Below are 25,561 nucleotides of genomic sequence, written 5' to 3'. Positions count from 1 at the left end.
AATTAAACTCTGAACAGTGTTTCTGAATTCTTGATACACTACTGGAAGCATAATAAGGTAACTGAGTATATTTCATCATTTGTCATCTATTCTGTATTGCAACAACTGTGCAATGACTATGCAAAGTGTAATGACTATATTCTTACATTTTGAAAAGCCACATTTATCAACAGACATCTCATTCCATACAAAAATAGTTTCAGATAATTCTTGAAGTTTAAAAGTATCTCTAAAAGTAGTCTAAGGTTCTGTATTATATATTTTTGAATGCAACAGTCAAGGTTTAGGGGACTTTAAATTACTAGGACTTAAATTACTTAAATTATATTTTCTCCACTGGAATTTTCACAGGCAGAATAAATTAGAAATATCTTCTCACAAAAACAGTAAAAAATGTAATTACTTTTCACTTGGCTTTGAACTAAAAGGGGGTAGACTTGAAGAAATTCTTTACTCAGAGGGTGGTGAGGCACTGGAACAGGTTGCTCAGAGAAGCTGTGGATGCCCCATCCCTGGCAGTCTTCAAGACCAGGCTGGATGGGGCTTTGAGCAACTTGGTCTAGTGCGAGGTGTCCCTGCCCATGGCTGGGGTGTTGGAACCATGTCTTTAAGGTCCCTTCCAATCCAAGCCATTTTATGAGTCTACAATCTTATGAATTTTTGAATGTGCATTAATGAAAGCCAAATGTCCACTCACAATAATAAGCATATTGCCATTCTTGAAATTATTTTAATCTTTTTATGAAAAATACTGTCTCCATGATTTACGACTTTTAGAATTGCAAACGCAGATAGTGTATTTGACTGGCACGTGTATGTCATCATCCCCACCAGCTATTCAAGTGTGGTTAGCCATTTTCACGTGTATTTGTTCCAACTTCCTTAAATACAATGCTGAATTATACAGTCACAAAGGAGTTTCTCCCTAAACTTAAGATTATTCATCTATTTCTTCATTCATTTAATTCACTTGATCTCAATCTTTAAAACAAAATAAATCTGTTCACCAGAGATAAAGCAAGTTTATAAAGAAGTTAAATTAATATACAACCTTAATTACAAACATGCCAGCTGATGTTTATCTTTGTGAGTGGTACTAACAGAAAAAATATTTTGTGCAGATTTTGTAAATATAAAAACATTTATACTCTGAATTTCTCTAACTGATATAACAACGAACAAAGTTCAAAAATACCTACCTCTAAATGCACTGATATCACCGTAATGTACCTGGAGTACAAAAAACTTGCCCCCTGTTTCTCCTCCAACTCTGAATCCAACACCTAAGGGAAGGAAAACACATTAAACTAAATAAAAGGCAAGTTTTGCCATCCCTGTAGCATTTGCTAGATCTTTCATCTCCCAATCTCTTACAGTTTGTACCCTTCACAGGTAGTAACACTTATTATGAACACATGAAAATTAAAAGGAAACAAAAAGATTCAAAGTAAAATATTTTGAGTTGAAAATTAACATTGTACACTAAAAAAAATCTTGTGGAATTTATGAAGCTATGTTACTTGCTGAGAGAAATAACAATAGGCACAAAAAATGGAGGAATTTGAAATAAGTTCAATAATTGCAAAATACCACCATCACCAAAGAGATTTTTCTAAACCAGTTCTACAATTAAAATTCCTGGAAAGAAGCAGTGAAAGCAATTTCTACTTACACAGACACTAAATCCCACTAGATTAAAAACTGCCAGTGGCAAAAGCCATGTAAAGTGGACTGCAGCCTCTCTGTTTACAGTGATATCGCTATGATTAAAAAAAAACCCTCCATATATGGTATTTATGAGCACCTTAAAGACAAGAAAATTATTACTAGCTGAGGTTTAACAGCAGAGCAAACACCAGGTTTTCACAGAATCCTCAAAGTGTCAATTTTTTTAACTGACATTTTAATAACCAGATCAATTGATATTTCTGGTGTAAAAATTGATTATTTCAAATAAACTGCTTCATGATACTGCTCCCAATTATGAAATGCGGCAATAAAAGATAAAAGAAAAATAATTTCAAATTCCAGGTATTTTATATACATACATTTATTTATATATAAGCTAATACTTGCTAGATGTTTCCAGGACTACTAGAGGTAATTAGAAAAAAACACTTCTCCCTGTTTCCTAGTAGCCTACAGAATTTTAATGTTGAATCAGCAAAGTGGATCTATATAATCCATCAAACAAAAGTGGAAATAAACATGTTGCTCAGCTACATGAAAACATCAAAAAAAGAAAAAAACATAAAATTATTCAGTATATTTAGCACAGAAAAAAAATCAATATTTAGATTGAATTTGTTTGTGCTTTCCCAAACACACAAGAATATTGTAATGCAATTTCAGAGAGATGGCATAAACTGTGCCATTGACAGGTATATAAATTGTACCTTTCCAATAACATACAGTAGGAAGTTCAAGATTAATGTCATATATATTATTAATTCCTCATCACCTTTTCTCCCCATAATGATACTGCAAATTTAGCTAGCATAATACATTCCCAGTTTATGAAGTTAAAGTTTATACAGTTTCCAACAGCTAGACACAGTTTTATATAAAGTTCCTAGATGTGCCAGCTGCTTACTTCCACATCCTCTCCTCTCCCCTGCACCTGCACATGAGGACTTCACATTAAAGGCACGATACCTTTGGGTAGCCTGGTGGGTGGAGCATTTCTTGCCCAAGCATACAAAATGTTTGATTTGTCTTTGCATGTTCCTTCATCGCAGTCCCTAAAAATATGAAAAAAAAAAAAAAAAGGATTTTTTTTAGTTCTGAAATCAGAAAACAGCAGGTGAATTACATGGAAAACCACTAATTTTAGGATCTATGAAGATGTTTTTGGTTGTATTTTGATTAAACGCAGTTCTTCTAATGTAGACTGCTTTCCTGGCTATCATTAGATCCTCCACCTTCTCACTTTTTTATTTATTTTTTAATTTTTTTTTACTTCCTCTGCTTTAAGATAATATTAGGCAAACAGAATCAAAAACACAAAATTCTTACAGCCCCTGCCAGTCTAGTAGCCAGTATTAAGAAACAAGGAACCTTTTGTGAGAAAGAACCATCTGGAAATTTCTAGCAATATTAGCTGAAGTGCCACAAAATGGCAACGGATGCCATATTTACACAGAGGGACAGAGTTCATGTATAAAGTACACAAAAACGCAAGACATGAAAGTTTTAAGTCAAAACTGATATTTAAAATTCATCTAAAGATTGTTGGCAAAAAAGAAGTACGCTAGGAGAGGTTGTATGTGAAGCAAGTAGAAAGTATTCGTGCTCCTCCCTTTCACAGAAGGAAAAATATGATTTTCTATATGATTTTCTAAGATTTCCAATAGCCTTAGCTATTGCAGTTTCTTCTGACAGAAAGCACTGCCATAATCACGAGGCTACCATCAGCAAAAGGAACAGGATACTTCTTTCCCTTTGCTACTTTTGTTCATAACACATATTTCTAGACCTTCACAATTACTAATTTGGAGATCACTTCACTACACCCTCCACCCCCTGGCTCCCCAGTGAAACATATCTAAAGAGGAACTTCATTTCTGGACAAGACAAACAGATTTAAATGAATTGTTTCATCGTTAATGATTCATACAGCCGCAGGTAAAATCTGTGCAGCTTTCAACTGATAAAAGCTAAAAATACAAAAGACTCCAGGGATCTAACCAGCCACTGGGCTGCACAGGCCAGAAATACATTAATAATATTAGCTAGGAGGATCAATAGCAGAAACCACAAGCACAGTCACAATTCCACCACCACAAAGCAGGCCAGCTAGCCTTCATTTATATTACAGTATTTGTTAGGACCTTAGCAAAATAATATTCTATCACATTAACTAGTTAAAACAAAACAAAACAAAAGGGTAGGCTGTTCCAAACTTTCCTCCTGAGTCACCAGGAAGAATGTTGTTCTTTCACGCTGTTCTCTCATTATACTTAAAAAAATGGTCAACTTTAATTTAGGCATAATTGCTGATCTTGAAACTTCAAGTTTTCATTTCTGAACCAAAGTCAAAGGAAATTCAAACAAAGAGATAAGACAGCTGAGGAACAGATTTAAAAGTAGTAAAAAGCACTACCACTAACAGTAGCTGATAAAAGCTAGTAAAAATATGTTTACAAGCACAAATAAAAAATAACCTATCACTTGGGAACAGGGCTTCTTGTCCATTTCCTCCTATCTTCTCCACCTTTCAAAAACTCTCATGGACCTTCCAAATGCATTCTCCTCAGCCTTGGGTAAGCTTATGAGCTGGAGTTTTTAAATGACATTTTGACTGATTACCTAGTCTGAAAGCAAAATATTTAACTGTCAACAAGACTAGTATTTTGCCATCTTTTTAGCATACTTGCATTGCTTAAAAAAGCAAATATCTTCGTCTATTTCTTTCTCTATTATTTGAGGTTATTAAGTAAGAAAAATGATCACTTCTATTTCTCGAGCTAAATAGTGTAGCACATTCTCCATTCACCACCAGGCAGCGACGATACTAGGAAACTATGCTTGGACATATAAATCTTTATACTGTTCTCCCTCTCACCTAAGCAGTGAAATACTTATCTTATGGAAACAGTCTTGACATCTTTTGGAACCTTTTGCTGGAACTATTGATGCAACTCTTCCAGTCAAAAGCTGCCAAAACCATGCTCTATTGCCAACAGAAGAATCTGATAGAGGAATTTTTGGGTGGTGATATATGGCCTGTTCTTTTACATTCGTTTAGATTAGATGAGCTATATAAAGTTGCCCTGCCTGATCTCAATAAAGACTACGCCTATGAATCATCCGAAATGGGAGCTCATTTCAGTGTTAAGTTTGACACAGTGTGAGGCTTGTCTTGCCAGGAGGCTCTGAAGTTCCAAATAATTCAACAATTTCTTTAAGTCATCCAAGTGTATTCTTGATTACCCATGAAATTTTGACGAATCAGCTCAAGCACATATTTTTGATTTCAGCAGTTTATCAGCTCAGATAAAACTGGTGATAGCGGCTGGACTGTTTTAAGGCTGATTATGATCAAGGAGCAGAAGCTGCTACCTGTTGCTTTTTTTGTTGTTGTTTTGTTTTGTTTTGATGTGCTGGGCAACAGCAGAGCACATGAGCCCTGTGAATCTACTTTATTTCTGCAGAAATTTTAACAGCCTGTACTGTTTCTGTTGAAATACCCAAGCCCTTTGGATACATCCCCACTTTTAGAGAATTTAAGGCATGAGGTTTGGTTATTGACTGCTGACGCTAACGATTTGAAAGTTGACTACACAAATCAAAAATAACACTGATAATGGGAAAAAAAAAGAGGCGGCTTTGTCATATGCTTATTTGACTCATACTGTCAATTCATATACATGTGGTAACTTCAGTTTGAATTTTGGTTCACAAGATCTGTCAAGAATTAGGATTACAGAACATCTTTTGAAGTCTTTATGACCAATCTCTCCAAGGTACAGAACCTTCTCAGTAGAAAATTCTTATCTTCAAGAATTAAATCTCATTGCTCTTGCTAGGAACTTTAAGCACAGTTTTACATCTGTTCCAGTCCACAAAATCCTTTCTAAGAAAAAAGATTTCTCATGACCCAGGGGAGGAGGCAACGTTTTCCTGAAACTGAAAAAAAAACTTATTTCAAGAATGTTTTCTAAACTCATTGGAGAGGACCCCTTAGAAACAGATTTACTAATTATTTGCAGTAACTTCATCTAGATACTGTAAGTGGCATGTCTGTCATAACAAAAAAGTAAATGATGACCTAGATTTTGACAAAAAGCTACATATATTTTTGCTAGTAGCAGTATTTCTTTTCCTCAAAATTTCTTTACGTTTAGTAAATTTGTCTCTTACCACAAGAACTCTACATATACATACATATCTTCATACACATAGCTTCATATATATATCAATTATATTAATAGTATACTATCTCATTAAAATATTTAAATATATGTAATTTTATATATGCAGGTATGTGTATAAATATTAATTAACTAAAGAGGCTACAGCTACATTAAAGTCTACTGGCAACTTAGAATAAACAAACAAAAAGCTTAAATTTTTTATCCTGACCAGGATAAACCAGCATCACAGAAATCTTTTGGAGAAGCTATAGTCTGCTTAACAATTGCCATCAATAATGTCATTTCCTCAGTGGCTCCAGATATGCCTCACAGTATTCGTTTCTTTTGAAAAGCAGGTTACTGAAAAACAGGTTACTGATTTAGTCTTCTAAATACAAATTAGCAGCCTAGCTTTCTTGGTATGCAATAGCGCCCTGCCACTATAGCTCCTGTCTCCTTCTCAGAGATAGTGAATTAATCATGAAGAATCGGAAAATCTTTTATCCTCCTTACAGAGGAGTCAGCAAAAAAAAATAGTAAGTGTAGAAAGACTGGAACATTATAAATTTCTTCTTCCTTCGAGTTTTTCTACTTTTCAAAGAAACTGTGACACTGGAAGAGGTTTATGTGGAGGCAAGCAACACAAGAACAATGTGGTGGTTTTACCCAGCTGGGCAGCTGAGCTCCACCACAACCACTCTCTCACTCCCTCTCCTCAAAGAAAACAACGGAGAAAATACAATGGTTCAGGGGTTGAGATAAGGACAGGGAGATTACTCAACAATTACTGTCATGGGCAAAAGAGACTTAGCCTAGGGAGATTAATATAATTTATTGCCTATCACTAGCATACCAGCACAGTGAAAAACTAAAAGCAAACTAAAAACTGCTCCAGCACGGGTCCCCCACGGGTGGCCGGCAGCTCCCCCCAGACCCCCTGCTCCTGCGTGGGCTCCTCTCCACGGGCTGCAGCTCCGGCCCGGGGCCTGCTCCTGCGGGGGCTCTCCATGGGCCGCAGCCTCCTCCAGGCCACATCCACCTGCTCCACCGGGGGCTCCTCCACGGGGGGGCTGCAGCGTGGAGATCTGCTCCGTGTGGGACCCATGGGCTGCAGGGGGACAGCCTGCTCCACCAGGGGCCTCTCCCTGCACAGGCCGCAGGGGAACTGCTGCTGCCTGCCTGGAGCACCTCCTGCCCTCCTGCTGCACTCACCGTGGGGTCTGCAGGGCTGCTTCTCACTCCTCACTCTCCCTGCTACTGTTGTGCAGATTTTTTTTTTTTCCCCTCTTTTTTAAATTTGCTCTCACAGAGGCGCAAACATCGTTTATTGGTTTGACTCTGGGTAGCAGCAGGTCCCTTTGCAGCCGACTGAAACTGCCCCTTATCTATCATGTGGCAGCTCCTGGATTCTTCTCACAAAGGCCACCCCTGCAGCCCCCTGCTATAAAAACCTTTCCTCAAAAACCCACTACAAACAATTAGATACAATAACAAAAGCAAACCTGCATCTCTTACCAGTAATTTTCAGTAGAAGAGGGTTCATTACATCCAAAGAGTAACATGTGATGGACAGTGTCCATGCTGGCATGAGGTTTAAAGTCAACTGAAAAACAAAATGATAAAAGTATCCTTACTCTCATGATAATTTACATAAGGAAGGGCATTTCATGCTATTATTTCTCTGTAATACTGAAAATAACTGGAAATATCCTAAACCACAATTTTTGTTGTAACCAGTCTAATATAAATCTTAGCTTCAAAATCTGCATTTGTGATTTAACAGAACTTTTTTTTTTTTTTTTGACTTCTTCAAAGATACAAACATGAAATTACAAGTTAAGAGCAAGTAGTATCTGGTGCATTGGTTGGAGTGATATCTTCTTCCTGTATTTCATTTTGTTTACGCTTTTACTGCATCTTTCTTGGGACAACAGCTCTAAGAATAGAATTATGATTTATTCTCAATAATGTGACAACCCTTTTGGAAAGGAAAACAACGTCCGCTTAAAGTCAACACACTTGTTGCCCAAATATTTCTCATTATTAGAAACTTAGATGAAGGTGAATGAATGTTCAGCACTCAAATGTCTCTGTTCTTTATCCAATGCCACAAAACCACTATTTTTGTTTCTTGAATATTTGTGATTCTGTTCAGTACTGAAAAAAGTTTACTAGATCACACTGTAGTAATATTGATCATAAATGTACAATACACAGCATTTCTAAAAATAAAACAAGATACATTGAGCAACTTCCTCTGTTATTACTGTGCCAGATGATGTGCCAGATGCAGGGAATGTGAAGGAATTTTTCTTCAGGCGAGACAGAGAAGAGAGCTGGAGGTTTTTAACCTTATTCTACAGCAGAAATTCCAAAACTGAGTCACTCCTTGCATTACATGTACACAAACATTTAGGAGCCTCCAAGTGTCTTCTAGCTCTGAGAGTGTTAGTACAGGTAGATCAAGAAGCTGTAAACCACAGAAACCATTTCCACTTCAGAATTTTGCAGATTTACTTGCACTCTGAACTCAATATGTTAACAGCAGCTGATGCAGAGCTCCTGAAGTGAATGATAATGTGGATTATTGTCCCAGGTTTTGAGGGAAAAAAACAAACAGAAAAAAACCAGATAGCTTTCAACCCTGCTTTTCGGAGCTGAGGTTTACAGTAAAAAATGAGGTAAAACAGCCACATGTTAAGGCATGGCAGTCGAAAGCTAGCTTGAATACATAAGGTTAACAGGCAGATCATAAGAAATGAGCTTGGGGGGCCTGGTTTGGGAAACAAGAGATGCATCCACATGACCAGGGAAAAGAGGAAGCAAAAGTTACTTTAAGTACTACATATTTGTTGGAATGAGTTTGCAGAAGTGCTAAAGTCACCAGCATGCAAGTCCAAAGATTGTATGTGTAAGATCTTTCTTCCTACTAGCAAATTTTACTCATTCCTTAGCTGTAAAACTAATCTGTGTTACATAACGTTCTTTTGTTTTGGTATTTTTATGACTAACAATTAGTAGTGAAACCGTGATTGACTCTTGCATGGGACAGATAATGCATTACGTTATATGGACTTCCTGTCATAGTTTTCAAGTGTTTTAAGCTACTGTTGCCAATGCAAGCAAGAGAGGAAATTTCTGAAGGCGTTTATCAGCAGTTAGTTCATAGATGTGAAATTTAATGATCTTTATTGCAGAACTCAATACCTGTACAAAAGGTACTGCAGCAACACCTTGAAGAACCGCCTTCAATAAATGTTAAATTAAAGATTAGGCTTCTCATCTGCTAAAGACACTACCTCTTCTACTGCCTTACTGTTTCTCTTCAATCTCCTGCCACTCTCTCATTCTCTATATTTACTGTAATGAGTGAGTCAAGAGGTCTTTTATTCTTTACAGAGTGTCCACCCACAATGACATTCTGGTGCATGAATGGGACCTTCAAGCACCATTATAAAACTTACTGTAAATAGCATAACAAATACTACTAGTATAAATAGAAAATAGAGCACTACAATTAACAAATTAAAACCAGAATTCTATGTGAACCACTTACACACATTACTCAAGCTTACATTTCATCATTGCTTCTGAAAGAGTAATAAAAAAACCTCTGTCTGCACGTGAGCTACAGAAAGCTTTGCAAGAGTCAGTTACTCTTTTCTGGTATAGATATTTTCTTAGCAACACTGCCAGGTCTATATCAGTTTTCTAAAACGGGGCGGGGGGGGGGGAGGGGGGTCAAAACCAACCAAACAAAAACCAACAACCCAAAACATTAAAAAAAAATTAAAAAAAAGTGGTAAAAGCCATAAAAATTAGCGTGAGATTCAAACCAAATACAATACTTGTTACAAACAAAGGCTTAAGAAGTATCAAACAAAAGCCTCTAGTTACATTTCTAGCCTATATATTTTGTAAAAAATAAATACAACACAAGTCAATATGTAAGTAAGTTTGATTTCCTGTAGAAGAAAAAAATCATAGTTTTAGTCAAACACAGTACCAACACTTGAGAATTTATTAAGTGGTATAATTGGACAGCACTTCATACTTGATAGTTATACACAAAATTGAGTAGAAAGCCTGCAAAGACTTTCACAGTCCAAAATTCGAGAACTAATAAGCTCAATATCAGTGATATTTACCTATTATCATATGTGACTGGAATTGTACTGTTCACTTACATGACTGCAAACTCACCCAAGAGATTGGTACTTTTCTTACTAAAGCACTCAAAATGAGATATGAATTCAGCATTTTTAAATAAAAAAAAACTTCTAAAAAAACCCTGAATTATTGCTATTTTTTTTTTTCCAACTAGTTACTTTTGTTAATAATATTCTATTTAAAGCAAAACATATAGTTTGAAAAACAAAAAAAGTCAGGAAAAACCACAATACCACTTCTGATTTAGTGTCTTTTCAGGTATAACCATCAAATAAATTTTATCTTTTTTTAAAATTTTTTATTGTTATTTTTTTAATGCATGGAGAAGCACTACAAAGTAATTACGGAAATAAGAGGAATAGTTTCAGTATATAAACTAAATCTGAATCAAGTTTTACTTACTTTCCTGACAAAAATACTACTATGAATTATGAACTCTAAAAGAAACAAGACAGGAATGAACAAACAGGACGTCAATTAAAACATAACAGTATCTAGCTAACATATGTTCATAAAAAAATGATTTCTAATCTTTATCTTTACAAACAGCAATCCAATGATTGTTGATATTCTTTTTAAAAAAACTAGCTCTTTTAGTATAATTGAGTTTACTCATAAAATATCAACATATCAATGTCCACAGTTTGACAGATCAGAGGTCTTCAATACAGTCAAGTCACTATATAAACTTCGCTATTGCCAAGTAATATGCCATACTAGAGAAATAAACCTGCAGCATCTGAGAGTCACATACAGAAAAAAAGTAATAAATCATCTAACTATTTCCTTTTGTATTGCTGAGTGTAATGGGTTTCATCTCATTTCTACAGAACATTCTGACAGATAGGGACTTATCATGAGTCTCCAAGAAAAAGACACGTTTATTTACTGGTCACCCATGTGAATGAACATCAGGAGGTGATGATGACAGTCAAATTTCTTGGCTGAGTGACTTGATGTCAGACTCGATTCTTAACAGTGTCTGTAGAACACCCTTTAGCTATCACTACAGCTCAGTAGTCAAAAGTTGATATTTATTGACACCTGCACCATTAAAGACTCAATCTATTTTCTGGTTTGTCTTTTTATCCATAAACATTAATCAGAAAGGAAGTGTAAGGACAAAACCATGATGTGATTTTCAAATGTGACTGGAATCATACTTTCTTGAAAAATTACTTATTGACCTCATTCATTAATATCTTTTGCATATAATTCTCATAGTCATTTCATTTCTCTTATTAACTGTTGGTCATAATTAGAAGCAAAAGTTATGCTCCTAATATCAACCTAAATGCAAAACAACCCAATACAAAAGTGAACACTCCTCAATGTCCACACCTGTTTGCCAGCATTTGCAGATCTTTCACCACAGAAAGACTGGTTCAAACAAAAATCTCAGCCTTGACAATCTGACCCTCTACTAAACAGCATCTGCAGAAATACACAGGTGCATTCTTGAAAAAGACCTTTAAGGCAAAACCTTGCTGTACTCATCCTTCTAGTTGGTAACTCTTTGTAAGTAAGCTTGATCAGTTTCTTCATTTGATACTGTCTGAGAACTGACTCTAAACTAGCTGGCACATTCTGGTAAAGTAGCCTTCCAGTTTTACAGAATGAAGTTATACCCTTTGTCCCTGTACAAGCATGGCAGTCTGCTGGCTTCAAATATTTAGGGAAATAAAGCTAAAGTCCTGAATTCAAACCTGGGGGTGCTGGTTCAGAAGAAGCTTAATATGAGTCAGTGTAGTGGGTTTACATAGCAAGGTTTTTGTAGCAGTGGGCTGCAGGGATGGCCCCTGTGACAAGAATCCACCAGCTGCCACATGTTAGATAAGGGCCAGTTTCAGCCAGCTCCAAAGGGACCTGCCGCTGCCCAAAGTCAAGCCAATAAATGATGTTTGCACCTCTGTAAGAGCAGTGTTGAAAAAACAAAACAAAACAAAAACTGCTGCACAATAGCAGCTGGAAGAGTGAGGAGAGAGAACCACCCCAGGATGCTGCCACCCATGGAGAGCCCCCGCAGGAGCAGGCCACGGGCTGGAGCTGCAGCCCACGGAGAGGAGCCCACACAGGAGCAGGGGGTCTGGGGGGAGCTGCCACCCACCCGTGGGGGACCCAGGTTGGAGCAGTTTGCTCCTGGGGGATGGATGGACCCCGTGGTACGGAGCCATGTGGGAGCAGTGCTTGAAGAGCTGCTGCCTGCGGGCAGCCCCCGCAGGCTCAGTTCGGGAAGGATGGCATCCCGTGGGAGGGACCCCACGGGGAGCAGGGGCAGGGAGTGACCGTGAAGGAGCGGTGGAGACAAAGCATCAGGGACTGACCGCAGCACCCATTCCCTGTTCCCTGCGCCGCTGAGGGGGAGGAAGTAGAAGAGATTGGATAGGGGGAAGGTGTTTTTAGTTTGTTTCCTTTGTTTCTCACTTCTCTAGCTTGTTACTAATAGGCAATAAATTTCTCTAATCTCCCTATGCTAAGTCTCTTTTGCCCGTCATAATAACTGTTGAGTGATCTCCCTGTCCTCATCTAAACCCTTGAGCCCTTTCCATTGTATTTTCACCCCCTTTCCCTTTTAGGAGGGGGAGTGGGAGAGTGGTTGTGGTGGAGCTCAGCTTCCCAGCTAAGTAAAACCACCACAGCTAACAATGTGAGCTTGCAGCCCAGAAAGCCAATGATATCCTGGGCTGCATCAAAAGAAGCATTGCCAGCAGCTTGAGGGAGGTGATTCCCCCCCTCTATTCTGCTCTTGCGAGACTCCACCTGGAGCCCCATGTTCAGCTCTGAGGACCCCAGTACAAGAATCACAGAATCGTAGAATCATTAGGGTTGGAAAACACCTCCAAAATCACCTGGTCCAACCATCCCCCTACTACCAATGTCACCCACTAAACCATGCCCCTAAACACCACATCCAACCTTTCCTTGAACACCACCAGGGACAGTGACTCCACCACTTCCCTGGCAAGGTTGCCACTGGGCAACCCGTTCCAATGCCTGACTACTCTTTCTGAGAAGAAATGTCTCCTAATTTCCAACTTAAACCTCCACTGGTGCAAATTGAGGCCATTCCCTCCAGTCCTGTCACTAGTTATCTGTGAGAAGAGGCCGACCCCCAGCTCCCCACAACTTCCTTTCAGGTAGCTGTAGAGATCAATAAGGTCTCGCCTGAGCCTCCTCTTCTCCAGACTAAACAACTCCAGTGCCCTCAGCTGCTCCTCACAGGACTTGTGTTCCAGGCCCTTCACCAGCTTCGTAGCCCTGCTCCGGGCACCCTCCAGGGCCTTGATGTCCTTCTTGTTGTGTGGGGATGATCACCTCCCTGGTCCTGCTGGCTACACTATTCCTGATACAAGCCAGGATGCCGTCAGCCTTCTTGGCCACCTGGGCACACTGCTGGCTCATGTTCAGGTGAGCATCAATTAACACCCTCAGTTCCTTTTCCTCTGCTCAGCTTTCCAGCCACTCTGCCCCAAGCCTGTAGCGCTGCAAGGGGTTGTTGTGGCCAAAGAGCAGGACCCAGCACTTAGCCATGTTGAAACACATCCCATTGGCCTCTGCCCATCGACCCATCCTGTCCAGGTTCCTCTGCAGGGCCTCCCTAACCTCTGGCAAATCAACACTTCCTCCCAACTTGGCATCATCTGCAAACTTACTGAGGGTGCACTCAATTCCCTCATCCAAATCATCAATAAAGACATTAAAGAGGATGGACCCTGACACCGACCCCTAGAGAATACCACTTGTGACTGGTTGCCAACTGGATTTCACTCTGTTCACCACCACTCTCTGGGCCCGGCCATCCAGCCGGTTTTTAACCCAGCAAAGAGTGTACCTGTCCAAGCCATGGGCTGCCAGCTTCTCCAGAAGAATACTATGGGAGACCATCTCAAAGTCTTTGTTGAAGCCTAGGTAGGCTACATCAACAGCCTTTCCCTCATCCACCAGGCAGAAGAAGGACATGTTGAGCAAGCTGGGGCTGTTCAGCATGGAGAAGACAAGGCTCCAGGGAGACCTTACAGCAGACTTCCAGTCCCTAAAGGGGGCCTACAGGAAAGCTGGGGAGGGACTCTTTGTCAGGGGATATAGTGACAGGACAAGGAGTAATGGCTTTGAACTAAAAGAGGGTAGGTTTAGATTAGATGAGGGTGGTGAGGCACTGAAGCAGGTTGCCAACTAGAAGCTGTGGATGCCCCATCCCTGAGGTATTCAAGGCTAGGCTGAACAAAGGCTCTGCACAACCTGGTCTAGTGGGTGGCACCCCTGCCCATGACAGGGGGATTGGAACTAGATGGTCTTTAAGGTCTCTTCCAACCCAAACCATTCTATGATTCTATAATATTTGATAAAAAATACTGGAAAAATCTGCAGACAGTGTTTTCTACTTACTAATGTATGCAGCTAAAACAACAAGTCCTCTCTTCCAAGGCCCTTATATTTCATCAATATGCAAAAAAATAGTGCTGCTGAAGGTTTTTTTAATGGAACCTGCTCTTCCACGCTCTGTTGGAAGGAGGAGAGAGGCCAAAAGCAGGAAAATAAAGGAAAGTGTAAAAAAAATATACCGAAGATAAGAGAAAACATTTACTTGGCAGTATTGAGTGTAAATTAATTGAATTGGAGGCAGAACACAGATTCTGATCTTAGTTTTACCACTGTACAGTCTCAGAAACTCATTTTGTTTTCATTATACATATTCACACCTATTGAGAGAACATATTAACTTTTCAATACATTGCTGAAAAAACAGCCAGTACGTCAGATCATCTTTTAGTTTTTAAAAGCTGTCACAAAGATAAACAGGAATTAAAGAGTTAATTATGTCATCTATTGGCAATGCAATGAATGCAGATTTTGCTTAAACTATTTGAAAACGTAGACAAGATCCTATTAGAAAGATATATTTCATTGTATACATCAATATTATGCTTATTTAAGCAACACAAAATACATGCATGCAATTAAGTAAATACTAGGTTTTGTAGCACTTGAAGATATTAAGTAAAGTTAAATTTCTTGGATGACGCCTATTGTAAAAATCTCTTTCTTGAGAAGAAGTTAGAATTTCTATTCATATATTTTGTAAGATAGGTCAGTTTGCATTCTTTGTATTTGCTGCAGTCAGATATGTCTGAGTCTGGTCTTTCCAGCAACTAGGCAACTTGTGTTGGTTGTGAAGACTCCAATCTGACAAATATTTTCAACTGAAATCACTTTTCAGTGACTTCACTGAAGTCAGATGGAACTGATCACATGCTTAAGACCGACCACACACTGATAATACATGTTGGTGGAAGTGACCAAAGAGGGAAAAAAATAAAGCAATTTAAATTTATTTTCAAAATATCCAAATATAAGATATTGTAAGCAATACTGTTGTGGGAAAACTTCATGTTCACAGAATAGTATTTTCTTTTTAATTTGCTGATCATGTTCCTCTTGCTCTCCAAAGCTTCATATAACAACTAGAATGGTTTTGTTGCCCAGACCTTATATTACTTTGTATTATGTGTATTCAAGCACAGTGATCATTGGAAAGAAAATTAAATCTGGTCAAAATCTGATTAAAAAAAGGAAACATATGAAAACAAGAAGTTTCTCAGTTGTCAGAGAAAAAATGGGTTGTCTGGCTGAGTCACATTGAGATTTTGCACAAATTCCATTTTTAAGTAAATTCTTTTAGTAGGTCCTTCTAAACGTATACACCACTAGAAGTATTTTGTATGGATTTAATACACGTAAACACCAAATGACAGAAATAAATGTGCAGCAATCTAAAAAAGAATTGAACTATGCAATTTTGCAACTCAATGAAGCATTAAAAAAATAAACCGCTTAAGCAGCAGGTTAGTGGTATGCCTTTCTATGAATTACTTGAAAGCAGAAGAGTCAATTGCATGCACTGCATGGTAAATACAGTTTATCAGAGAATGACCATTCAATTCCTTTCATAATTTTTTTTTTCCCGGAGTCAGACTCACAGATAAAACATAATTTCACAGTCGGGGCCAACTTCTTTGCTAAGCAGAAATACAGGGAAAGCACTGAAGAAAAAATAACTTTTTTTTTTTTTTCAAATATCAAAATGTAACATGAAAGACTGAAAAGAAGATTCTATATCCAAAGAATTTCCACATAGAAATCTACATGGAACAATAGTCCCATAATACTTTATAACAAAAATACAAAATTTCTATCATATTTATTATAAATGCAGATATCCTGAAAGACAACAAGGGATAAGAATTTAGATATTTTCAGTTTAAAGAACATTCCGATAGTGAAACTATCTAAAGAAAAATCATCATGCTTTCTCTCTACTTGAACGACTGCAGGTTCACAAGCAAGGAAAACAAAATTGAAAGAACCCCAAAGACCTTCTGAACAGATGGTATTGTTTTGCAGATCTGTATGATCTCTGTGCTGGTACACTATTTCCCACTGTTTGTCTGCCACCTTATTCAAGCTACAACATTAAAAAAAATGGAGGAGAGAGGGTTCGTTTTTTTTTTCTTCTTCTTCTTCCCTGGATAAGTAAAATCTCACTGCAGCCAATGTAGACTGTAAGTGCAAAGGATTTACAGCCTACACCAGCAGGTAAATAAACAGTGTGTTCAGTGGAGCAGAATTAAGTATCCGGCCAGAAGACAGGAAACCAATACTTTACAAATGGGGCTGTTTGATATTGACTGCCAGAGGCATCTGCATGCAGCTCCTTAACTACTATTACTCATGAATCTCTCCAGATACAGTTTGTTACCTTGACCCTAAGTAACTCTCTCTAGTTTGTTTCTGCATTAGCCATGATGAATGCATTTTAGAAACTCTGACAGCCAAAGATTAAGTCAATATCAGTCACAGAAAAAAAAAGAAAATGCTGACCTTCTTCAAAATGGCTCGCTTAAGTTCTTATAGTAAACCAATACTTACCTACATAAGCTTCATCATCCACTGGCAGGGGTACTGACATGCAGAGGTAGGTATCAGACTGTTCAAAGAGAAAAGAAGAGAAATTTTCATTTTAAAATGAAAAGATGAAATCAACTTTATCTATGTCTGCTCAGTGAAGGGCAGGTCCTACAAAAGTGCCATCAAGGAAAAACACCACTTGCTTTACCGAGATATTTGTCCAAAGATTATGTAGGATGTCTAGATTACCGTAAGAAATTAATTCATTGCTATATTTTATTTATATGTAACAGACATTAGTCTATAAGGTCATGGATATGGCCTGTGGGTTGACAGTTATGCTATTATCTAATTTAAATTTTATTTTTCATACTTAAGGCTGTTTAAGAAGGAAAAGATCATCAAATACTGGCATTTGACTACACCTATAAACTCCAAATCTGACAGGACCTTCTCTTTCATGAGGACTGGGCAAAGCAGACAAAGAAAAAATTCCTCCTGCAAGAAGCTTCAACTTAATTAAAGATACTAAAGATAGGCTTAAACACTTTGGAAGCCACTGAGAAGGAAAGACAGGTACAATGATGATAACAGTATGTGATTACACAGGGCAATGATGTCCACAGATAAGAAACTGACTTTGGTGTTTTGGTAGATGATGGTAAGTATGAACAAAGATCAGCTTATGCAACTGATATGAATGCCTTTGTGAACTCTAGGTATATGCATCTACAGAGTGAACACTGAACATGCAAACTGAAAAGGAAATAGTCTTCTTTTTTATTTTGCCTGGATTTGGAAGTAATTTTTTTAATTTTTTTTTTTAAACTTCATTTGAACCTTATACCCAAACTTTGAAAGTCAACAGCAGAAATGCTTCACAGTATGACAGAAATAAAAAATAAACAGATTCTTTGTTTTTAACACAAACTTGAGTTTAGTCACACAAATTGCCTGGGCTAAAAATAAAGACAACATGCACTTTTCTGAAAGTATTGTTTACCCAATTACAAATTAAATTAGTTAAGGACAGAGTATTAGGATTGAACAGAGACATAATGGGATGAGATTTTATAACTTGTGACTTAATGTCTACACAAATTATTAGAAGTTTAAACGAACTCATATTTGTCTTTCTTTTCTTAATCAAAGATTGTCATCTGGAAGTTGCAAATGTATTAAAACTGGTACTGTGCTACTTATTTACCTGAGCTGTTGGAGAACTGTCATGTCTCTTTGGCTTGCTGTTATAACACATCTACAAGTAGCAACTGTCTCAACTGAACATCTTTCATGCTCTCTGTTATCTCTCTCCAGTGCTTATAATCTATTTTACGTAATATATATATTGTGTAGTTTAGACACAGTCTCTGTTAATCTGATCTGCATTTAAGAAGGCTCATGTATTAATCTGATGGATGAGTGAAAAAACAGCAACAACAAAAAGACTTACTGCTCTGGAGAAAAAAAATAAAAAAAAGGAATACTCAAAGTCTTTTACTTTCCATCTATTTGTTATCATTTATATTGCCTTAGGATAGCCACTTTCAGATTGTTCTCCAAGGTAATCTGAAGCAAATTCCTCCAAACAGTGAGTTTTTAATAGTTATTTTAGCATGATGAGCCTGTAGATCATCAGTACAGGCAAAGCCCTGAATTGTTCCAATCCCATTCTACAGAAGGCATAGTTTTATATCCCTTACCCCTTTTCTTACAGTAGTTCCATTCTACCACCTCATATTATTTTCAGTTTGTCCTCCTCTTTCCTAAAAGCAGAGAAACTAAGAAACAAACCTGACAAATTACCCTAAACACAACCTCCTCTTAAAATGTTCCCAACAGCTGTAAAATAAAAAGCAAAGAAGCACATTTGGAGAAAAAATATGCCAAGATAATAGATTAATTTAAAGTAGTATTACAAATCAATGACAAAGAACTATCATTATCTGTTAAACATAATCTGGACTAAAACTCCAAGCCAAGAACCTCTCATTATTGCTGTGAACAGGAAAACATTCTAATTTTTGCATTACTACTCTCCTGCCCTACTTCACAGAATCATCATAGAATGGTTTGGGTTGGAAGGGACCTTAAAGCCCATCTATTTCCACCCCACCTGCCACAGGCTGGGATGTCACCCATTAGACCAGGTTGCCCAGGGCCCCGTCCAGCCTGGCCTTGAACACCTCCAGGGATGGGGCATCCACAGCTTCTAGCTGGCAACTTGTTCTAGTGCCTCACCACCCTCATAGTGAAGAATTTCCTCCTAACACCTAATCTAAATCTCCCCTCTTTTAGTTTATAGAATCATAGAACATCAAGAGTTGTAAGGGATCCACGAGGATCATCAAGTCTCCTGGCTCCACACAGGACCACATGTCTGAGAACACTGTCCAAATGTTTCTTGAACTCCAACAGCCTCAGTGCTGTGACCACTTCCTTGGGGAGCCTGTTCCAGTGTGCGACCACCTTCTCGATGAAGAACCTTTTCCTAATATCCACCCTGATGCAGTCTCATGCCATTCCTATCCTTGGGTCCTATCACTGGTCCCCAGGCAGCAGAGCTCAGTGCCCGCCCCTCCACTCCCCTCATGAGGAAGCTGTAGGCCACAATGAGGCCTCCCCTCAGTCTCCTCTTTTCTAGACTAAACAAACCAAGTGACCTCAGTTGCCCCTCATGTATCTTGAAACGTATGTTTCAAGTATAAAACTATTCCCCCTTGTCCTATCACTATCTGCCTGAGTAAAATGTCACTCTCCATCTTTTTGATAAGCCCCCTTTTAAGTACTGAAAGGCCACAATGAGACTCCAGGGAAACTTGAAGCCTTCTTTTCTCCAAGCCAAACATGCCCAGCTCTCTCAGTCTGTCTTCATAGGAAAGTAACTCCGGCCCTCTGATCATCACCTTATGCTCCTTTTATACACATCTACTGTTAGGTATAGTTAGAGAAAAGATGACTTGTTCAAATAGATCATGCAGTCAACTAATGCGATCATTCTGAAGTCTTTGTCATTACTGGCATGAAAACTCATGCTGGCACAGTTGAAGGGATTTTCAATTTTAATTTTTATTTATTTATTTATTTATTTTTAACATACAAGCCAGGTTTTATTTAGCTTATAAAGAAAACAAATGAAAAATCAGCTAATGGGTTCAAGAAAAGAAATTCTGGTAGTTTATCTTGAATTGTCAATGTTCTAGACTTTAAACACAACAACAGTAGCACCCTGACACTCAAGCGATTCAAAAGACACACTCCATAATCAACAATAATTCTGTCTCATTTTCTCTATCTCACCACGAGGTAGGTCTGTGAGTCTAAGTGCATGCGTTTGATCAATTATGAAAGAAATTGTTATGTAAACTTCAAAAGTATTTAAAAAGCAAGCACAGGAAAAAAAAAGTGAGATTGCTGCACTATGCAAAACTGCATCTATTCAGAGGTCTAAAAAAAAAAAGTTGAAAGATGAGATAAGAACAACTTTCAAAATGCCACAACTGCATTTTAAAGCATACTGGAGACAGGGGAAGGTAAAACCTCCACAGTTTTTCCCTTCCATCTCCTGCCCTCCTCGCACTCTTCTATTCATTAAAGGAAGAATCCTTGTCATTAATGTCCATTATTGACTCATAATTACATTATTTCTCATAAAGCTCTGTTATTGACATTCACTGTGCTGGGGTTCAGATTCATACTTCACTGAATTCTACTTTTTGCAGAATTTCACCATAAGAAATAAGCAAGTCATTCACACAATTTTCTCCAGAGTCAGAGTAAGTCTTGTGATCTTTGGACGAATTCTCAACTTGACTGTCTTAGATAAACTAGAGAAAGTGGTGCCAGTAATTTATGGGTATCTGACAGATTTGCTTCCTGTTTTATGTATTGTTATCTGCTACGGTATACCCACACAAGCCAGAGATGAGAAGTTATAACCAAGGGTGTCAAACTTACTTAGTACTTAGAAATAAAACTACAAACTTGGGTATACAGGTATCACAAGTCACTGCCACCCTACTGGCAGAAGCTCAAGATAAGCAAAACATACAGAAGATGCTCAAGATATACATATACAAAAAAAAAATCACAGAAGAAAACAAAAAAACTTGCAGTATCCATTAGACAAGAGCAACTCTACACACAGCCTTTCCACACTAACAGTATCTCACTAAATTACATCTTTTATCACTTTTTGCACTTTTAGCAATATTTACAAAGTTTCAAATGAACATTTAAGAACTCAACCAATACTGTACCAAACTAATGTAGCAAAGAAGAGCTCATCCAGACTCAAATACAGTAGTGATTAATTTAAAAAAATCCCTATTTTTAATTAAAAGAATGACTTAAGATACAGTATTAATTGCACTGCAATATTTTATCAGTATTTCTTAAGTTGATTTGTAGCAAACACAGATATTCACAACAGCAAAAATGTATTACTGGCAGAGTAAATGTTTACCCTGCATTCTCAATAATGCTTTCACAAAATAGCCTTCACTTTGCTTAATAGTACTGGGTTTTGTATTGGGTTTGCTCAAATTGAGCTGATCCCATCCCCTCTTGGAAGATAAAACACACTGCTTCACATTTAAATAATCAGTCCTTGAATAGTATTAATTTACTATGAAGAGCAATAATTTTTATACCGTTCTCAAGTATATGCTATCATTATAGAATGTTTTCCTCAGAACTGCAAAAGCACCACAGCCGTCCTCTCCACAGCTCCTAAATGTCTTCCATCCTTCAGCACCACACCAAAATTATTCTTCACATGACATATTAGTGGCATTTTTTCTTACTGTGCAATTGGAATAAGCATTAAGAAAAACAAAACAAAAAAAGAATATTTATGTACTGCAGGTATTTTCCCCCCACTTATAAGAGGTGGTAGTGTTTGAAAGCACCAAGAAATATAAAATATTTATTAACCACTATTCTACTTCACTGGTTTTCAGATTTGTATTACTTGAATATACACTTCAGTGATGCTGCTCACAAAAGCTGCTTGGAACATTTTCACAGGCATGTTTGTGTTTGACATTTGTGCCAAAAGAATGCACAACACAGGGGCAGATTCTCACAGTTAGCAAACTCCTAACCCATGTAAAGTAGATGGTTCTCTCTGATTCACTCACAGGGCAGCCAGAGCTATAGAACATAAGGCAAAAAACAACTACAACAACAAAAACCAACAACACCACCAAGTCACTGAGTATAGGTAATCATTAGAAGAAAATGCAGGGTTTTTCATAGCAACCCTTCCCACTGCCTAGACAACATGAGATACATTCTCTTAATGTAGGGGCACACAACTAACCTAACTATACAAGGATAGACATTGATCTTGGTTCCAGACACGTTCCAATCTTTCTACAAAGAATTACACCACCTTCATCATAATATGGAGCTACCTGTGCAGACCATACAAAATCTTTTGGAGTTTTTCTCTTCCATCACCTCCTGCCATTTGGAAACGTGTACGTATTGCACTTTGAGACACCTATGCACTTTATATGTAAGCCCCTGCACTAAGAGAATTCAATGATTCCTGCAAAAAAGGCATTCCAGAACAAGAGTGTGAATATTCATGATCTAGATAGACCCTTCATGGTAGTATTAAAAATTCATGTCAATTTCAGAGAATACATACAGATGGTTAGACTTTTCAGGATCCAAAAAGTTTGTTTAATTTTTAGCATCTGTTTTCAGTGAGAATTACTGAGAAATACCACGGACTTTGGAAAATAAAACTAGATGTAACTGCCTACAGGGACACTATGGAAGACCTCACTTCAGCAGCAGTATTATTTCAGTAGTTCCCATTCTTTTTCAGGTCTGGGGATATTTTTGACTAAACAAGCAATAACTCAAGCCCTTCTAGAACAATTCTTATGTTACATGAACCTTCTGATTGTAGGTCTACCGCAGGTCACACAAGTCCACTGGTCATGAATTATAAACAAAGCACTAAATAGTTCCGTTAGACACCTTTCTGTTCACTAACTGTGATTCTAGACAGAAATATGACTGTCATATTTGTGAACCACCAACAAAGAAAGAGGACAGAATTATGTTTGTGAAGTCTACTCAAGGTATCAATCTGCATCCAAGCGGTGAATTCAGCAATTTGTAATCCTACATTTTGCTGGGAAAAGAGAAAGCTGGCATTTAAACTTCCAGTTTACCTGAGTTTAGAGTACAGTCACAAAAATTAGCACTTCGCAGTTCTAAGGCATGCAAGTAAATTTAAAAAACAGAATCTGAAGACACAGTAAACATGATACAGTTTTCTGAACAGCTACCTAGTGCCATCGCAGTTAGCTAAAGTTGTGCTGTCTAGTCTCCAGCTGCCTTACTCTTTTGAAAGCACTAACTTCCAGTATGAGTTGAATCTTATTTGTCAACCTCTCACAAATGTAGTTGTTTCAGAAAATTTGAAATGGTGTGTAGCACAGAAGTTTATTTAGCTAAACATATACATTTTTTTGTGAGGCTGTGTTTTAATCATTAAAAAAACTGAACTCAAGCTTACTTAAGTTACCTGACATACGTGTTCAAAATAAGATAGTCGATCTAATGAGAAACAGTGAGATGAGAAACAGAACTTCTAAGATAAAGCATATCTCAGAAATTTAGGAGAAAATCTCTTAACATAACCATTCCAGCAGTTCTTGTGAGCAGAATGCACTGACAAACTCTTACTAAGAAACTTGCAGAGCTCCCAAGTATCAGGTTTCTCACCTTCAGAAGGTCCTAATGCTTTCTAGTTATCTAAATTAAAAAAATAGTATGCAAGTTGCAATTCAAAGAGTTTTGTAGGAACAAGTATTTCCAATGTCAAAGAAAATGACTAAGAGCACTAATTAAGTTAATTGGTGGTAGAAGGAGGCAGAAGAGTTGAAGCTGTTTCATGATATAATTCATGGCTTATGGAAAATATCTTAAAACTGTAAAAATTCAGCCACTGAGTTTGTAGACACAAGTGGCAACTGGGCACTTAAATGTGGTTTATAAATACCTTTTTCAAGAAGAAGCAAACAGCCCAACCCTTTTTTTTTTTTTTTTGGAACTGTGGCTGTTCAGCAGTTGTCTAAGAGCCTTTTTCCATACGCACTATTATTTTTATGTCCTTTGTGAAGGACATGACGTAAAAGTCTTTCACATCACAAAAAAAAGACACCACTCAATTTGTCAGATTAACCAATTGCTGATCTAAATAGAAGTTCCACTTCTTTGCATTAAATCACAGCATAATGATCTAGCTGAAGTGTAAGATTTTCTTTTCACATGATAAAGAACAGACAATATGGAATGTACTAGTGTTACTCTACAGATACCATTTTTTTCCTCTAGAATTTAACTCATTCACAACTTCTCTAATAATTCTGCTTTTTATTTATTTTTTAAATCTTTCCCATAAAAATTGTTAGAATTCAGAACTCAGGAATTGGATTTAGTTACAACCAAAATAACAATACATCTCGAGAAATCCACTACCAAAACATCTAAAAATTGCACTTGTCCCCTTGCTTATTGGCATCTTTCATGAATAGAGATAAACTCACAGATAGGCCCTGGAATAACAAACCCATATATGCTTCTTTGTAACCATCAGTATGGACAACTTGCAGATCTGCAGTCACTGACCACATAAATCTGCCAATAATTAGGGCCAAAAGACACATGAAAAAGATAGCAAGGTAGTAAACTGCTACTACAGAAGAATTTCCTCTCTAAAGACGATTATTCACTTCCATTTTCTTTCTGCCACAAGTGAACAAACAGCACTGAAACCAAGAAGCTGTTAGTTAATTCCTTCTGTGAACCACAAGAAAATAAGTAACAATGACCGGAAAGGCAATATTTGCTGTATATGTAAGAGTTTAAGCTGTCTAAACAGCAACCAGGTTTCCGGTTCAGCTACTGTGAGGCAGTGTGGAAGGAGGAAGGGAAATGGAGGGAAGAAGGGTAAAGAGTTGGTGAAACAAAGAAAGGAAAATATGAGCTGGACAGCAGTATATAAGACTAGGAGTTATTATTACCTTTTTAAGAATTAGTTTGGAAAGTTGATTTCTACTGCTGTCTGTCTTCTCCATCCCTCCCCCAAATCTACACTAGGGCGTAACATTTAAGTTTGTGTAAAAGCTGTTGGATATAAGCATACATGCATGTGAAGAGTATTATTTCCCAACAACTATTATAGCCTTAACTAAAACTTACATAATTACAAATGCTCACCTTGGAGAATTCAAAGTACTTTTCACTCTCTCTGAAAGGGATGCTTAATGTTTTGTTGCAGATAAGTTAGATAAAATAGAGGAACAATGCTTCTGTTTGCACTTACTGGAATGACATCACTTGCTCTAAATTATATGTTCCAAAGGGATGGTCCCCAATAACTGAAAACCTCATTTTCCCTTCAGTATTTTTTGAAAGTGCTATCTGCAACAATGAGTCATCAGCTACTGCAGCACAACATCCTGCTCTTTCCAAGCATCTGCAGCCCTTTAAAATGGACGTACAGTCTTTCAATGAAATATATAATTCCCTGCATTGCCTCACTGAAAATAATAATAGAAAAAAAAAACATTGTTTATCTTGCTTAATGAAACTACATGTGACAG

At 37.5% G+C, this 25,561-nt stretch overlaps 1 protein-coding gene across 16 annotated transcripts in view; it reads right to left on the bottom strand.

Moving 5' to 3' along the window:
• PAM (peptidylglycine alpha-amidating monooxygenase) overlaps positions 1-25,561 on the bottom strand; it is a 138,881-nt gene that overhangs the window by 56,246 nt on the left and 57,074 nt on the right. For all 16 annotated transcript variants that reach the window (XM_083817888.1, XM_083817889.1, XM_083817902.1 and 13 more), the window contains 4 exons: positions 16,953-17,010; positions 7,371-7,458; positions 2,656-2,741; positions 1,200-1,283 (listed from right to left, as the gene is read on the bottom strand). In XM_083817888.1, coding sequence (XP_083674014.1) covers positions 1,200-1,283; positions 2,656-2,741; positions 7,371-7,458; positions 16,953-17,010 — 316 coding nt within the window. The remainder of the gene's footprint in view (positions 1-1,199; positions 1,284-2,655; positions 2,742-7,370; positions 7,459-16,952; positions 17,011-25,561) is intronic.

Source organism: Anser anser (assembly GCF_964211835.1).
Source record: "Anser anser genome assembly, chromosome: Z".
Classification (NCBI taxonomy): Eukaryota; Metazoa; Chordata; class Aves; order Anseriformes; family Anatidae; genus Anser; species Anser anser.
This window is presented reverse-complemented; position numbering and strand designations above follow the sequence as displayed.